At 40.2% G+C, this 18,123-nt stretch overlaps 1 protein-coding gene across 1 annotated transcript in view; it reads left to right on the top strand.

The window, feature by feature from the left end:
• OSBPL11 (oxysterol binding protein like 11) overlaps positions 1-18,123 on the top strand; it is a 73,129-nt gene that overhangs the window by 15,440 nt on the left and 39,566 nt on the right. Inside the window, exons 2-5 of the mRNA XM_050781646.1 lie at positions 1,371-1,439; positions 4,618-4,793; positions 5,621-5,700; positions 8,253-8,429. Coding sequence (XP_050637603.1) covers positions 1,371-1,439; positions 4,618-4,793; positions 5,621-5,700; positions 8,253-8,429 — 502 coding nt within the window. The remainder of the gene's footprint in view (positions 1-1,370; positions 1,440-4,617; positions 4,794-5,620; positions 5,701-8,252; positions 8,430-18,123) is intronic.

The following is an 18,123-nucleotide window of genomic DNA, read 5'->3' on the forward strand; positions in this document are numbered from 1 at the left end:
CTGCTGTCCAGGCTGGAATGCAGTGGTACAGTCTCGGCTCACTGCAACCTCTGCTTCCCGGGTTCAAGTGATTCTTCTGCCTCAGCCTCACAAGTAGCTGGGATTACAGGCACATGCCACCACGCCTGGCTAATTTTTTGTATTTTTAGTTGAGATGGGGGTTTCACCGTGTTAGCCAGACTGGTCTCGATCTCCTGACCTCAGGTGATCCACCTGCTCCAGCCTCCAAAAGTTCTGGGATTACAGGTGTGAGCCACCACGCTTGGCCAAGAATAAGTTTTTCGGGAAGCTGAGCTGTGTACTAAGTACCTAAAACAGAGGAGGAACTCTTTAGGGAATTTCTTTGAGGCAGAGTCTAGGGGCATTGGGTTTTCTATGGCGCCAAAGGGCTGCTTAAGCCTGAAGCCTGGGGAAGATAGGGGAGCCAAACGAAAAATATAGCTCTCTGCTTTTCTAAGTGATGTATCTCAAAAGAACTGAAATAAATAACTTGATTGTGACCTGGGCCGAAGTACAAGAACTAGCAGAAACCCAAGTGGCTGTATTTCTAGAGAAGAATTCTTTCCTCTAGTTGTGGGCTTTATTTATTATTATTTATTTATTTATTGTATGTATTTAATAAAGAGAGACAGGGTCTCATTATGTTGCCCAGGCTGGTTTCGAACTCCTGGGCTCAAGTGATCCTCCTGTCTTGATCTCCCAAAGTCTTGGGATTACTTGCGTGAGCCACTGCACTCAGCCCAATTTTTTTTTTTTTTTTTTGGAGACGGAGTCTCACTCTGTCACCCTGGCTGGAGTGCAATGGTGAAATCTCAGCTCAGTGCAACCTCTACCTCCTGGGTTCAAGTGATTCTCCTGCCTTAGCCTCCCAAGTAGCTGGGACTACAGGCAAACACCACCACGCCTGGCTAATTTTTGTATTTTTAGTAGAGATGGGGTTTTGCCATGTTGACCAGGCTGGTCTCGAACTCCTGACCTCAAGTGATCCTCCTGCCTTGGCCTCCCAAAGTGCTGGGATTACAGGCTCGAGCCACTGTGCCCGGCCACCCCATTTATAATATAGTACTTATAGTATATTTGTTTTATGTTTATGTAATTTTATATTTGTATAATGATTTTACATTTGGAATATTTATGATAATATATAATTTGTGAGGTATTGTACTTGTTTTGAGGAAATTGATGAAGTCCTATAGATATGAAATTTGGGAGATTAAATGCCTCTGTTGACCTATACATTTTACTTCTGAATAAAATTTGAGGCATTTATAAAGCATATATGTATCTGCAGCTATTTTGAAAATTGTACCATTATATTCCTGGGATTTCTTCTACTTTTTACTAACTTTGGCATTTTCTTTTTGAAACAGTGATCACATGGAAAATGTGTATGGCTATTTAATGAAGTATACCAACCTTGTCACTGGGTGGCAATACAGGTAAGTGTGATTATTTGTGTCACATCAGTCTCTCCTAAGAGACCAGAAATAGGGCCCGATAATTTTATATTTTGATATTACTTTAGGCAAGACATGGCTGGGAAACCTTTTAGAGAAGGATTTCCCACATTTTCTAAAAGTTTGGTGACTTCTTCTTAGACGGTGGGAAAAGTTCACATCTGTCCAAGTAGCAGCCTCTAAATGCCTCAGATGTCAGTATTAAATGAAGATTAGAATCACTTGTTCACCTGGCTTGGGCATTTTATACTTGGAGAAGTTAGGTTCCTAGGGGAAGAGAAATAGGGGTTTGGAGGCAGCAAACACATTTGTATTAGGTTCCCATCTTGTGCCAGATTCACAGCTTCTCTGGGATCTTGGCGAGGTTGAGGAACCAGTCACACAAGCTGTCAGGAAGCAGGAAAACCAGCTATCTCAAATACTTTGTAGAATTGGTAGTTGTGGGGCAGGCATATTAAGCTGGATCAAATTGTCTACCAAGTTCTATTATAGAACAGGCTAACATTTAGAATGCCATACTTCTCTAAACCCAAACATGAATTATTTTTTGTTTTTTGAGACAGAGTCTCACTCTGTCACCCAGCTGGAGTGCAATGGTACGATCTCGGCTCACTGCAACCTCTGCCTCCGGGGTTCAAGTGATTGTCCTGCCTCAGCCTCCTGAGTAGCTGGAATTACAGGCATGCGCCACCACGCCCGGCTCATTTTTGTATTTTTAGTAGAGACGGGGTTTCACCATGTTGGTCGGGCTGGTCTCAAATTCCTGACCTCAGGTGATCCACCCACCTCGGCCTCCCAAAGTGCTAGGATCACAGGTGTGAACCACCATGCCTGGCCACCCAACTTGAATTTTAAAAGGTTAAAACTTTTTAGTTAATTTTTATTTTATGTTAATTAATTTATTAGTTTATTTGAGACAGGGTCTTGCTCTGTTGCCCAGGCTGGAGTACAGTGGCATGATCTCAGCTCACTGTAACCTCCACCTTGGGCTCAAATCATCCTCCTGCCCCAACCTCCTAAGTAGCTGGAACTACAGGCATGCACCACCACACACAGCTAATTTTTGTATTTTTTTTTTTTTTGTAGAGACAGGGTTTTGCCATGTTGCCCAGACTGGTCTCGAACTCCTGGATTCAAGTGATCTCAACTCATCCAGCCCTTTTTTGAGTTACTTTTTTTTTTTTTTTTTGAGATGGAGTCTTACTCTGTCACCTAGGCTGCAGTGCAGTGGCGCGATCTCACCTCACCGCAACCTCCACCTCCAGGGTTCAAGTGATTCTCCTGTCTCAGCCTCCCAAGTAGCTGGGATTACAGGTGCACACCACCTCACCCAGCTAGTTTTTTGTATTTTAGGAGAGACAGGGTTTCACTGTGTTGCCCAGGCTGGTCTCAAACTCCTGAGCTCAGGCAGTCTACCCACCTTGGCCTCCCAAAGTGCTGGGATTACAGGTGTGTGCCACCGTGTCCAGCCTAGCATTCCTTTTTTAAAAAGGGGCCAGATGAGGTGGCTCATGCCTGTAATCCAAGCACTTTGGGAGGCCAAGGCAGGCAGATTGCCTGAAGTCAGGAGTTCGAGATCAGTCTGGCAAACATGGCAAAACTATCTCTACTAAAAATACAAAAATTAGCCGGGCATGGTGGTGGGTGCCTGTAATCCCAGGTACTTGGGAGGCTGAGGCATGAGAATCGCTTGAACCTGGGAGGTAGAGGTTGCAGTGAGCTGAAGTGGTGTCACTACACTCCAGCCTGGGCAACAGAGCATGACTCCATCTCAAAAAAAAAAAAAAATTATTGTACTACTTAAATCGGAATTTCTGAAATGTATTTTTGAAACTAGTTAATCTAAAACCAAATCAGAATATTCTTAAGTGTATCAGTATTGCATCAAATTCTTTTCCAGAGTGTATCAGCATTTCATCATTTAGTTTCAAGGTCCTTATATTTCACCATCTCCAATTGCAGCTTTTTCATTTTTAAACAGGAGAAGTAATCTTTAGTTTTGACTTATTTAATGATACATTCACGAAGTCTTTTTTACCCTGTTATTCTCATTGTATATTTCACTGATTAAATCTTAAATCACAGCGCATATCTTGCCTAGTGTATCTTGCCTTAACCTCAGAGCTCATATTTTGATTTATTTCCAGTGAATTTTAAATAAAAATTTTCACTACCGTTTGTCCTCTGGCAGTTTACCCTCTGTTAATGAATTCTGGGGAAAAATCTTTCTCTGAAAGGATGTGGTATCTCTGCTTCCTTTTGTGCATTAACTGATAGGCCTCTTACTTAATAAATGCCTCTCCCTCAGCTGAAGGGTTTATATCTTTTATTTTATTTTATTTTATTTTATTTATTTATTTTTTTTGAGACGGAGTCTCGCTCTGCCGCCCAGGCTGGAGTGCAGTGGCCGGATCTCAGCTCACTGCAAGCTCCGCCTCCCGGGTTCACGCCATTCTCCTGCCTCAGCCTCCCGAGTAGTTGGGACTACAGGCGCCCGCCACCGCGCCCGGCTAGTTTTTTGTATTTTTTAGTAGAGACGGGGTTTCACCGTGTTAGCCAGGATGGTCTCGATCTCCTGACCTCGTGATCCGCCCATCTCGGCCTCCCAAAGTGCTGGGATTACAGGTGTGGCTTGAGCCACCGCGCCCGGCCTGGGTTTATATCTTTTATTAAACTCATTCCATTTTTTTTTTGAGACGGAGTTTCGGTCTTTTTGCCCAGGCTGGAGTGCAGTGCCTCTATCTCAGTGCACTGCAACCTCTGCCTCCCGGGTTCAAGGGGTTCTCCTGCCTCAGCCTCCCAAGTAGCTGGGATTACAGACATGCACCACCACGCCTGGGTAATTTTGTATTTTTAGTGGAGATGGGGTTTCACCATGTTGGCCGGGCTGATCTTGAACTCCCGACCTCAGGTGATCTGCTCACTTCTGCCTCCCAAAGTGCTGGGATTACAGGTGTGAGCCACCGCGCCCGGCCTAACTCATTCAATTTTTAGTAGTCTTCACTGCTAGAAAATTCAGTCTAGTGTTTCCAAGTACCTCTTGAAATGATTTTATTGTTAAGAACAAAACCCTGAAATGTATAAGTGATTGAAGTTTGCTTTGCTTTAGTTTGCTGAGGGAAAATGTTTACAAATTATGGATTTTAAAAAATCGTTACAGGTTTTTTGTTTTAAACAATGAAGCTGGGCTGTTGGAGTACTTTGTGAATGAACAGTCTAGAAATCAGAAACCTAGAGGAACTTTGCAGCTTGCAGGAGCTGTAATATCACCCAGTGATGAGGATTCTCATACCTTCACTGTAAACGCCGCCAGTGGAGAACAATATAAACTCAGAGGTATGACCGAGATATGAGAATTAATATTGTGATTTTCTTCTTTTTTTGAGAAGTTGGTGTATTACATGCTTTCATATGGGCTTTGGAAATAGAAACTACTGTCATCAGTGATGTAAATACAATATTCTGAACCTTGGAACTGCTTTGAGAATTTATGAAATCTGTTGTAATAAATAACTGTTTTCAAGTGCAACAATGTATGTTTGTTTAGGACTGGCCCCTCTAAAAAACTATGTAGGTGAAACTCTGATTACTGAAAATCTAGAAACATAGACTTTAAATGATTTTTTTTAATGTATTTCACCCCTTTACATGGTTTAGTTTACATGCCCTTTTTGCAGTTTTCAGTAACTAATGTACATTATTGGGATTTATTATAATGTCATTCATTAAAATAACATATAACTTCTGTTAAGATAAATTTAATGTGTGTAGAAGTTTTTTATTTAATAAATACACAAAGTATAATGGTAATCCTAAGTGAGCATGCTCCTGCAGATCTGAAAGTATTGATTATACATCAAATACTTAATAAAGGGGTTATTTCTTTAAATAAGAACCTATTTTTATGAATTACAACATGTCAGTCTCTCATCCTCACCTCACTGCATGTAATTTATCCTTTTTAATGAAGTAGCTATATCCATCTACTGTGTTCCCTAACAAAGTTGGTGCTTTGGCCTCTTTCCTGCCTCCCTCTAGTAAGGGAAGTTTGCTCTGGTAAGAGTAAGACCAGTATCTGCTTTTCAGTAATCTGATCTTCATACTGTAGGCGATTGTGTTCCAAAATAAATAAATATAAAATAACTTTCACATTCTTTTAACAGCTACAGATGCAAAAGAGCGACAGCACTGGGTTAGCAGACTTCAGATATGTACACAACATCATACTGAAGCTATTGGAAAGGTATGTAGATTTTTATACAGTATTAATATACAAAAATGAGGAAGGAATATTTTTTATTTTTTGCCTTTTAAAATTGAGATACTGTTTTAAAATTCACATACTGTAAAATTCACCCTTTTAAAGTATATATGCATAATTCTGTGGTTTTTAGTATATTCACAAGGTGGTTCAACCATTGAAACTTTCTTTTTTTTTTTTTTTGAGACAGAGTCTTTCTCTGTGGCCCAGGCTAGAGTGCAGTGGTGTGATCTTGTCTCACTGCAACCTCCACCTCCCGGGGTCAAGTGATTCTCCTGTCTCAGCCTCCCAAGTAGCTGGGACTACAGGCATGCATCAGCACACCCAGCTTATTTTTGTACTTTTAGTAAAGACAGGTTTCACCATGTTGGCCAGGCTGGCCTCGAACTCCTGACCTCAAGTGATCCGCCCACGTGGGCCTTCCAAAGTGCTGGGATTACAGGTGTGAGCCACTGCACCCGGCCGCATTGCAACTTTGTAATTTCAGAACATTTTCATCCCTCCTACAAAAAAATAAAAAATCTGGAGCCACTAGTAGTCACTCCCTGTTCTCTCCTTCCCAATCCCCTAGCAAACTCTATTTTCTGTTCCACGGATTTGTCTATTCTGGGCATTTTATGTAAATTTGAACCATGTAATATGGGGTTTGTTGCATCTGGCTTCTTTGATTTAGCATGTTTTCAAGGTTTATCCATGTTGTTGCATGTATCAGTACTTTATTCCTTTATTCCTTTTTTAAGATTGAATAATATTTTATTGTATAGATATACTATTTTTAATCCATTCATCAGTTGGTGGACATTGGGTTATTTTCATTTTATAGACATTATGAATAGTGCTGCCATGAACACTTGTGTTCAAGTTTTTATGTGAACATATGATTTCATTTATCTAGGGTATCTATCTGGGAGTAGAATTGCTGGATCATGTGATAGTTCTATGTTTAACTTTTTGAGGAACTGCCAAACTGTTTTCCAAAGCAGCCACAGTCTTTTACATTCCCATCAACAATATATGAGGGTTCTAATTTCTGTATATCCTTGCCAATACTTGTTACTGTCCTTTAAAAAAATTATTATGGTTATCTTAGTGGATACGAAGTGGAATCTTATTGTGGTTTTGATTTCATTTTCCTAATGACTAATCATGTTGAGCACCTTTTCATGTGCTTATTGGTTAGTCATTTGTATATCTTCTTTGGAGTGTTTTTAAAAATATTTTTCAAGGTGAAAGGAGAGTCTCATTACTTGAAATCTGAGGTTAGAGATGTCTAAAAGTAATATATGGGCATCATATTTAAAGGATTTCATACCTAGGTGATAACTTGTCTTTTACCATTTTTTTAAAAATCATTCTTCCTGTTGGTTTCCCCCAGAAGTGAATTTTTAAAAACTGTTTGTAATTTCGGCCTAAAACCTAGTCTTCAGGAAATCCAGCACAACAGCTTTTCTTATACCGTAAGGTTCTAGTCATTGTCAGTGAGAAAGTACTAGTTTGTATCAAAGGGTAGTTGGCATGTTACATTACGAAATGTAGTATATTGCTGAGTGCATTTTTTGTGTTAATCATGGTGTTTAAGGCCAGGTGCAGTGGCTCACGCCTATAATCCCAGCCCTCCAGGAAGCTGAGGTGGGCAGATCACCTGAGATCAGGAGTTCAAGACCAGCCTGGCCAGCGTGGCAAAACCCTGTCTCTACTGAAAATACAAAAATTAACTGGGCATGGTGGTACATGCCTGTAATCCCAGCTACTCAGGAGGCTGAGGCAGAGGAATCGCATGAATCCATGAAGTGGAGGTTGCAGTGAGCCAAGATCACGCCACTGCACTCAAGCCTGGGCGACAGAGTGAGACTTAGTCTCAAGAAGAAAAAAAAAGGCCAGGCGCAGTGGCTCACGCCTGTAATCCCAGCACTCTGGGAGGCCGAGGCAGGCGGATCAAGAGGTCAGGAGTTCGAGACCAGCCTGACATAGTGGCTGGTCTTAACATAGTGACCAGCCTTAACATAGTGAAACCCTGTCTCTACTAAAAAAAAATACAAAAATTAGCCGGGCATGGTGGAGGGCACCTATAGTGTCCCAGCTACTCAGGAGGCTGAGGCAGGAGGATGGTGTGAACCCGGGAAGTGGAGGTTGCAGCAAGCCAAGTCGTGCCACTGCAGTCCAGCCTGGGCGACAGAGTGAGACTCGGTCTCCAAAAGAAAAAGAAGTAAAAAAATAACGGTGTTTAAAAATCTGAAATTAGAAACTTTTTGTTATTCTAGTATTTGTTAAATGTGAAAGAATATTTTTTTGACAGGACAAAACTGGAAAATAATTTTCTAAATAAATTATCAGTTTACTTTGGGATATGTAAAATGCTTAAACTTTGAGTATCTCAGATTTTATCATCTTCGGAAATGTTCTTATAGTCAATTCTGAAGTTAATTTAATTTTAAACGCTGCTTTCTTGTAAGTCTTAAGTGTATGGTAATTTGATGGTTAGAGATCCTAAATTAAAGAAGAAAACAAAAGGAATGATTTTCTTTGTCTAACAGAATAATCCTCCTCTGAAGTCACGGAGCTTCTCACTTGCATCTAGTGGTAATTCTCCTATATCGCAGAGAAGACCAAGTCAAAATGCCATTTCTTTTTTTAATGTTGGACATTCCAAACTGCAATCAGTGAGCAAAAGAACTAATTTACCTCCAGACCATCTTGTGGAAGTCAGAGAAGTAAGTATGAATTAAAGTCAAGTTAAAATGCACAAAATGATCTTACCTGCTTGGTTTTGTCACAAAAAAACTTAAATACTGTTTGTGTCTTCAAGGGCCTTCATTGTTTCCCATCTAGTATGCTGAGATAATTTTTAAGTCATAAACATTCCCTGACTATATAGAGTGTCCTAAGTTTCCTCATGTCTGTCACGTACGAGGCACGTGGTCATTTTTCAAAAATCTGTATCTTTCAATTCTCAAGTAAAAGTACAGACTCCTTTTATGTAAATTTTATGGTCAAAAGGGTAATTAAGCCTAGTGGGAAGGCTATATAGCCAAACAAGTGATTCTTTAAAAAAACAGGCTGATAAAGGCCAGGCATGATGGCTCAAGCCTGTAATCTCAGCACTTTGGGAAGCCAAGGCAGGAGGATTGCTGGAGCCCAGGAGTTTGAGACCAGCCTGGGCAACAAAGCCAGACCCTGTCTCTAAAAAAAAATTTTTTTTTTTAATTTTAGCTGGTAGTGGTGGTGGTGTGCACCTATAGTACCAGCTACTCTAGTGGCTGAGATGGGAGAACTCCTTAAGCCCGGGAGTTTAAGGTTGCAGTGAGCTATGATTGTGCCACAGCACTCCAGCCTGGGTAGCAGAGGGCATCCCTGTCTCAAAAAATAAAAAAACAAACAGTGGCGGGGCACGGTGTCTTATGCCTGTAATTCTAGCACTTGGGGAGGCTGAAACAGGAGGATCACCTGAGCCCAGGAGTTCGAGACCGGCCTGGGCAACATAGTGAGACCTCTCTCTGAAACAAAACAAACAAAAAACTTACATACATATAACTGATATATATATATAGAAACTGATATATATATATAGAACATTTCAAACATATACAATCATTAAATCCTTGATGTTGCCTTATATCACCATTTCTTTCTTTTAAACTGTATACCAAATAATTCTAGTTAATAGAACATGCACTATGTTAAGTTCTAAATATTAAGTTTTAAATATATACATAGAACATTTCAAACATATAGAATCATTAAATCCTTGATGTTGCCTTATATCACCATTTCTCTTTCTTTTAAACTGTGTACCAAATAATTGTAGTTAGTAAAGCATGCAGTTTGTTAAGTTCTAAATATTTCAGACATTACTTGCTGAATTAAATTTGGTAGAGCTTATAGGTATCTATGTAGTGAATTGGTGAAAACAGTATCATAAATCACACCCAAATGATTCAAGGTAGGAGGCTAGGAGAATGTAACTCTGTCAAGGTATTTAGGGTTGTGTTTATAGGTGAAGAAATTGATGTAGAGAGATGAAGTAACATGCTTGAGATACACAGACAGTAGCTTTTGATTCGCTTTCTAATTCTGTTATATAAACAAACAGTTACAAAAGACTGTTTTTCATAAAACTCTGTAATTTTAGTATTCATGACAATGGTATTCCATTTGTAGGTAAATGTCAGTGTTTGTCTTTTTTTTTTTTTTTTTTTTTTTTTTTGAGACAGTCTCGCTCTGTCACCCAGACTGGAGTGCAGTGGCGTGATCTTGGCTCATTGCAACCTTCGCCTCCCAGGTTCAAGTGATCCTCCCACCTCAGCCTCCCAAGCAGCTGGGACCACAGGCTCCTGCCACCACACCCAGCTAATTTTTGTGTTTTTAGTAGAAACGGGGTTTTGCCATGTTGGCCAGGCTGGTCTCACCTGACCTCAGGTGATCCACCCACCTCAGCCTCCCAAAGTGCTGGGATTACAGGCGTGAACTACCATGCCCAACTGGTGTTTGTCTTTTAAGGAAACCAAGATACTTCTACCTTTATTTAGTGTGGAGGAGAAGGAAACATTAAACATGGTTAAGATTCAAGATACAGAATAAAGAAAAGCATTCAGGGGCAGTCTTATGTCATAGTGTATTCCTTAACCCTTAAAAACTAGGCAGCCATGAAATTCTTGGAGCTTTTCAGTAATGGCTAGCAATGGGAGTTTGAGGCGGGCTTCTGGGATGCTGGTAATGTTCTGTGTCTTGGTCTGGGTGTTGGTTATCTTGTATGTTTAGTTCATCAAAATTCATTAAGCCTATATACTTGTGATATGTATCTGTTTGTAGACTGTCAGTATACTTCAGTAAAAAGTTAGAAACAAGCAAAAAGCATATAATTGAAGTTGTCATGTATTATAGCACATTTTCAAGGAAAAGGGATGGTTTTGTATTTAAGATTTTATCTCTATAGAGGCCTTCTGCTTGACTGTACTTGGGTCTTTGTGACCTGATGTCCAAGACCATTGTCATATCTCTGTTAGCTTTTCTTCAGTTGTGAAGACTTTAATCAACCTGCCCTTCTCTTTTCAACTCTAATGATTGTTTTGTTGTTCTCACTGGCTCAGTGGTAATACTGCCACACTCCAATGTTATGTGTCTTTAAATATACATTTCGTATCATTATAATAGCATGTTAATATTTAACATGTAACTCTGGCACTTGAGTGTAGAACGAATGAGTCCCTAAAGTTTCACAGCCACCTCTTTGGGAAGGTCCAGCATTAACTTACAGAATTGACATAGTTTAATGGCAGTCTCTCCTTGAATTATGGCTCTAGAAATTATTCTAGGGTTTGGGTGGTAACCACAGTTTGGCACTCCCTGTGTCACTGCCACTCCCTCACCCCCACACATGCCAAAAAAAAAAAGTATTAGCTGAGCATCTGTGTCTTCACTAGGTTGGTATTTTTGCATTTAAGAACCCAACAAACTGTAAGATTAAGTCAAACTGTAAGATTATAACTACGTTAGGAATGTTTCTATATTCCAATGGAATAATTCTGTTTCTGAGAAAACAGTCCTTTTGGAATGTTTATATCATTTTTTGTCCTTCAGACAAATATTAAATACCTCCAGAACCAATTTTTCCTTTAAAATTTGGTTTATTGCTAATATAAAGTCATTATAATCTAGTCTCTGGAGGCATATTGTTTCCTAGTCTTTTTATTTATTTATTTATTTATTTGAGATGGAGTTTTGCTCTTGTTGCTCAGGCTGGAATGCAGTAGCGTGATCTTGGCTCACTATAACCTCAGCCTCCCAGGTTCAAGCAATTCTCCTGCCTCAGCCTCCCAAGCAGGTGGGATTACAGGCGCCCACCACCACGCCTGGATAATTTTTTCATTTTTAGTAGAGATGGGGTTTCACCACGTTGGCCAGACTGGTCTTGAACTCCTGACCTCAAGTGATCTGCCTGCCTTGGCCTCCCAAAGTGCTGGGATTACAGACATGAACCACTGCACCTGGCCAGCTTTTATTTTAAATGGGTTAAGTTTATTAATATTTACCTTATTAGAAATTAAAACAGGAGTTAAAGTAACTTGTTAATTAAGAAAAAAATAAAAATTAATAAACCTACTACATGTTAGCATAAATAACATTTTTATGTCAAAGTTATCTTTACCAAAACAAAATCATTATTGAAAAGAGTGGATTGTTTTACATTTTTGCAGTCCCTTCAATGTCTGGCCTTACAGAACACAACAGAATTCTCATATCTGTTTCTATATGCAGTCTACTGTAGTATGTTGTTTTACTTGAACTACAGGATGAAAATTTGGCCATTCACAGATAATGTGTTTGGAAAAAAGAGAAACATTGTAATAGCCTTTTTAGATAATTGTGGCTATTCTTTGATACTATACCAAAACTTGACAACTGATAGTTTCTTAAATGTTAGATGCAGTGTGGAATCTAATACATATCAGTGAACTTTTTGTATTTTGTTACATGAAAATCCATTGGTCTGTCCTGCACTTTGAATGGATCTTTAACCTAGCCATGATTTTGTAACACTGTGCATTCATTAGTCATTTTGGAGATATTAGTTTACAGAGTTATGCAGATCTTGCAAATATTGATCCATTTTATTATTATACAGTGAGTAAAATTCACATTTATTAACATCCCCAGTGTCATCAGAAAAGTATTGGGAGGCTGTCAGATATACCAGATAAGGTTGTCCGAAATTCTGATTTTCATTTTACAGCTCAAGTTTTGTAATTGGTAACAAATATTGTTGTTTTTTCGATAGCCTCATTTTATTCAATCTTGAGAAAATGTCTAACTCATTCCCCAAACCTGAATCTCCATAGTTTCTTTCTTTCTTTCACATCAGAATAGTAGTCCATGGAAACAAACAAACAAACAAACAAACAAAAAACAGCTAATTCAGCTTACAAGTCAGTCACACAAGTGCTTTTTCTCTAGGCAACCTCTGTATATTGGTATGCAACAGAAGGCTTTATATATACTTCCCACTTTTTATATAGAGAATTTTTTAAATGTGTACTTGAGTCAAGATGGAGTAAATTTAATGACTTTTACTGCTTTACAAAGACATTCTTAAGTAAATTGCCTTTTTTTTTTTTTTTTCTGTGAGCACATGGCAGGTAAAGAATATAGTGACCACTAGTGGGTTTGGTGTCACTGCCTTTTCACTATCGTTCCAGAAGTTTTACCCACCATTGCTTTTACGTCATTAATGCAGATGTCACCACAGTGAAAAAAAGCAAATAACTTCTTTGAATTATTATAAAAAATAGTTTGACTTCACAGACTGTCTGAAAGGAGTCTCACAGGGGTCTCTGCAGAGCACACTTTGAGAATTACTGTTCTAGAATTATCCAATTCCAGGAGGGTGTGATGCAAAGATATAAATTGATGTGAGTTTGAAAGGAACATTTTAATCAAATCTATGGGTAAGTTTAGTGTCAGATTAGGCAGCAGTTTGTAAAAGCAGTTAACTCCTTTTTTTTTTTTTTTTTGAGACGGAGTTTTGCTCTTGTTGCCCAGGCTGGAGTACAATGGCATGATTTCGGCTTACTGCAACCTCCGCCTCCCAGGTTCAAGCGATTCTCCTGCCTCACCCTCCCAAATGGCTGGGATTACAGGCATGCTACAGTCATCCACCATGCCCTACTAATTTTGTATTTTTTTAGTAGAGACGGGGTTTCTTGATGTTGGCCAGGATGGTTTCGAACCCCTGACCTAAGGTGATCCACCCGCCTCGGCCTCCCAAAGTGCTGGGATTACAGGCGTGAGCCACCACACCCAGCCTAAAAGCAGTTAACTCTTGTGAGTAGTATCATATTGTCCTTTAAAATGAATTTATTACAAAAGCTTTACTTTATTAAAATCATCTGTTTCCTATTTACTCTTTCTTATTAGTACTACTTATCAGTTCCCTTCTTTTTCAGTTCATGCTTCATGCCGGTACTATGCTATGCCCTGGGAGTAACTCAAATGACCAGTCTAGTAAGTGAGACAGAAACGTAAAACACAAGTAATTAAAATCACGATTCTAATTTGGTTTTCAGGCAAATTATATGCCACCTGAATGATATACTCTTATCACTACGATTGCCATTTCTAGCTACAAAACACAGGTTTACTGAGGTTTCAGCTTTCTTGAAGCTTTCTTTTTTTTTTTAAAGGACCTGGTTTTATAGTGTCAAGGAACAATCACTAAAACAGTTTCACAAATCACTTTTCCATTTCTTTGAATAGATTTGATTAGCTAATTTGTTTTGGAGAGAGCCATTACCAACTTTTAACATTTATGCTATAATTATATACTTTGTTTTAAAGCAGACTCGGCAAGTTATATATACACACACACACACACACATATATATATGCACACACATATATATATACACACACACTATATATATCTTACTATCGATATATATCTTACTATATTTATATCTTGTAGTCTGCTTTAAAGTATGTGTGTGTATGTGTGTATATATACACACACACACTTTGTATATGTAATATGTACATATTATATATATATAGTATTAGTCCATATTCACGCTGCTGATAAAGACATACCTGAGACTGGGTAATTTATACAGAAAAAGAGGTTTAATGGACATACAGTTCCAAATGGCTGGAGAGGCCTCACAATCATGGTAGAAGGCAAGGAGGAGCAAGTCACGTCTTACATGGATCACAGCAGGCAAAGAGAGAGAGAGAACTTGTGTAGGGGAACTCCTCTTTATAAAACCATCAGATCTCCTGAGATTTATTCACTATCACGAGAACAGCATGGGAAAGACCTACCCTGATGATTCAGTTACCTCCCACTGGGTCCCTCCTACAACATGTGGGAATTCAAGACGAGATTTGGGTGGGGACACAGCCAAACCATATCATTCTGCCCTGGCCCCTCCCAAATCTCATCTCCTCGCATTTCAAAACCAATCATGCCTTCCCAACAGTCCCCCAAAGACTTAACTCATTTTAGCATTAACTCAGAAGTCCACAGTCCAAAGTCTCATCTGAGACAAGGCAAGTCCCTTCTGCCTATGAGCCTGTAAAATCAAAAGCAAGTTAGCTACTTCCTAGATATAACGGGAGTACAGGCCTTGGATAAATACAACCATTCCAAATGGGATAAAAAGGCCAAAACAAAGGGGCTACAGGCCCCATGCAAATCCAAAATCCAATAGGGCAGTCAAATCTTAAAGCTCCAAAATGATCCCCTTTGACTCCACGTCACGCTGATACAAGAGGTGGGTTCCCATGGTCTTGGGCAGCTCTGCCCCTGTGGCTTTGCAGGGCATAGCCTCCCTCCCGGCTGCTTTCATGGGCTGGCATTGAGTGTCTGTGGCTTTTCCAGGCACATGGTACAGGCTGTTAGTGGATCTACTATTCTGAGTTTTGGAAGACAGCGGCCCTCTTCTCACAGCTCCACTCAGTGGTGCCCCAGTAGGGACTCGGTGTGGCGGCTCTGACCCCACATTTCCCTTCCGCACTACCCTAGCAGAGGTTCTCCATGACAGCTCTGCTCCTGCAGCAGGCCTCTGCCTGGGCATCCAGGTGTTTCCATACATCCTCTGAAATCTAGGCAGAGGTTCCCAAACCCCAATTCCTGACTTCTGTGCACTAGCAGGCTCAACACCACATGGAAGCTGCCAAGGCCTGAGACACCTGAAGCCTCTGAGACCACAGATGAGCTCTACGTTGACCTCCTTCAGCCATGGCTGGAGCACCTGGGACACAGGGCACCAAACGTCTAAGCTGCACACAGCATAGGGACCCTGGGCCCGGCCCATGAAACCACTTTTTCCTCCTAGGCCTCCGGGCCTGTGATGAGAGGGGTTGCCATGAAGACTTCTGACATGCCCTGGAGACATTTTCCCCGTTGTCTTGGGGGTTCACATTTGGCTCCTAGTTGCTTATGCAAATTTCTGCAGCCAGCTTGAATTTCTCCTCAGAAAATGGGATTTTCTTTTCTATTGTGTCATGAGGCTGCAAATTTTCTGAACTTTTATGCTCTGCTTCCCTTATAAAAATGAATACCTTTAACAACACCCAAGTTACCTCTTGAATGCTTTCCTGCTTAGAAATTTCTTCCACCAGATACCTAAATCATCTCTGTCAAGTTCAAAGTTTCACAAATCTCTAGGGTAGGGGCAAAATGCCACCAGTCTTTTTGCTAAAACCTAACAAGTCACCTTTGCTCCAGTTTCAACAAGTTCCTCAGTTCCATCTGAGATCACCTCAGCCTGGACATTATTGTCCATATTGCTATCAGCATTTTGGGCAAAGCCATTCAACAAGTCTCTAGGGAGTTCCAAACTTTCCCACATTTTCCTGTCTTCTTCCGAGCCCTCCAAACTGTTCCAACCTCTGCCTATTACCCAGTTCCAAAGTCGCTTCCACATTTTCGGGTACCTTTTCAACAGCTTGCCACTTCTGGTACCAATTTACTGTATTAGTCCATATTCGTGCTCCTGATAAAGGCATACCAAAGACTGGGTAATTTATACAGAAAAAGAGATTGGATGGACTTACAGTTCCACATGGCTGGGGAGGCCTCACAGTCATGGCGGAAGTCAAGGAGGAGCAAGTCTCGTCTTACATGGATGGCAGCAGGCAAAGAGAGAACTTGTGCAGGGGAACTCTTCTTTATACAACCATCAGATCTCGTGAGACTTACTCACTGTCATGAGAACAGCACGGGAAAGACCTGGCCCCATGATTCAGTTACCTCCTCTCTCCCACAACACACGGAAATTCAAGATGAGATTTGGGTGGGGTTGCAGCCAAACCATATCATATATGTATCTTTTTTGAGAGACAGTGTCTCATTGTTGCCAGGCTGGAGTGCATAGCTCACTGCAGCCTCCAACTCTTGAGCTCAAGCAGCCCTCCCCTCCCACCTCAGCCTCCCAAGTAGCTGGGATTACAGGCACACGCCACCACACACAGCTTATTTTTACCCTTTTTTTTTTTTCCTAGAGATGGCGTCTTGCTATGCTCCCCAGGATGGGCTTGAACTCCTGGCCTCAAGTGACCCTCCCACCCTGGCCTCCCAAAGATACAATTATATTTTAAATTTTATTTTTTCTAGCCAAGAACATTACTTTCTTAGACCACTTCTACCACCAATACTAGCAGGTGGCTCTTTTGGTCCTTCTACACAAAGAAGCATACTATTTTCTCTTTCAAGTATTTTTATATTGTGACTTCTGATTATGCTGTGAATGTCTTGAGATTTTTTTTTCCTTTGTTAAACTTTTATTGGCTTATAACATACTATAGAAAACTACACAAATTACAAGTGTGCCTCTTGTAATTTCTGCATAATCACTTCCTGGATCAAGAAGTTAAATGTTATGAGCACCCTAGGGCCACTTCTATGTCCCTCATCACAATACCCTTCCTCACTATCCTGACTTTTAACACCATAAATTTATTTTGCCTATTTTTGATACTTCTAAAACTGGAGTCATATAGTATGTACTCCTTCGGGTATGGCTGCTTTTCAGTTCACAGTATGTGTTTGAGATTTATTTAGGATGTTGAGTGTAAATGTTCCTTTTCATTGCTATATAATATTTACTGTATGCTTATGCTATAATATTTTTTATCCCTTCTGGTGTTGATGGACCTGAGTTGCTGAACATATGCCTGTATATATCTCTTGATTAGGTAGCTAAGAGTGTAATTGTTGGATCATAAATTATATTTACTTATGTCTAGCAGATATTGCCACACTGTATTTCACAGTGGTTCTACCTGTTCATAAGTTTGGATTAGTGGGAGTTGGTTCCTAAATTTGTATACAAAAACATTTATACACACACAAAGCACACTATATATGCATGTATAGATGTGTATATGTTAATAGATAGCATCATACCTACATACAGTTTGTCCTCTTATGAAACCTTTTTTTTTGGGACGGGTGAATGTTTGATCCTTAACTATGGTACATGTTTTCAGGGACTATTCCATATATGACACAGTGATTTGCTTAGTAGGATCATTTTGCACACCTTTTTCACTTGCCCCCTGGTGAGCCGTATCAAAAATCACCTGGGCTGGGCACAGTGGCTCACGCCTGTAATCCCAGCACTTTGGGAGGCCACAGTGGGTGGATCGCTTGAGCCCAGGAGTTTGAGACCAGCGTGGGCATCATGGCAAAACCCTGTCTCTACTAAAAAATAATACAAAAAATTAGCCAGGCATGGTGGCACACACCTGTAGTTCCAGCTATCTGGGAGGCTGAGGTGAGAGCCTCAGAGGTCGGGAGGTCAAGGCTGCAGTGAGCCATGATTGCACCACTGCATTCCAGCCTAGGCGACAGAGTGAGACCCTATCTCAAAAAAAGGAAAAAAATATCACCTGGAACAGAGCCTCTGAAAG

Source organism: Macaca thibetana, chromosome 2 (genome assembly GCF_024542745.1).
Source record: "Macaca thibetana thibetana isolate TM-01 chromosome 2, ASM2454274v1, whole genome shotgun sequence".
Taxonomy (NCBI): domain Eukaryota; kingdom Metazoa; phylum Chordata; class Mammalia; order Primates; family Cercopithecidae; genus Macaca; species Macaca thibetana.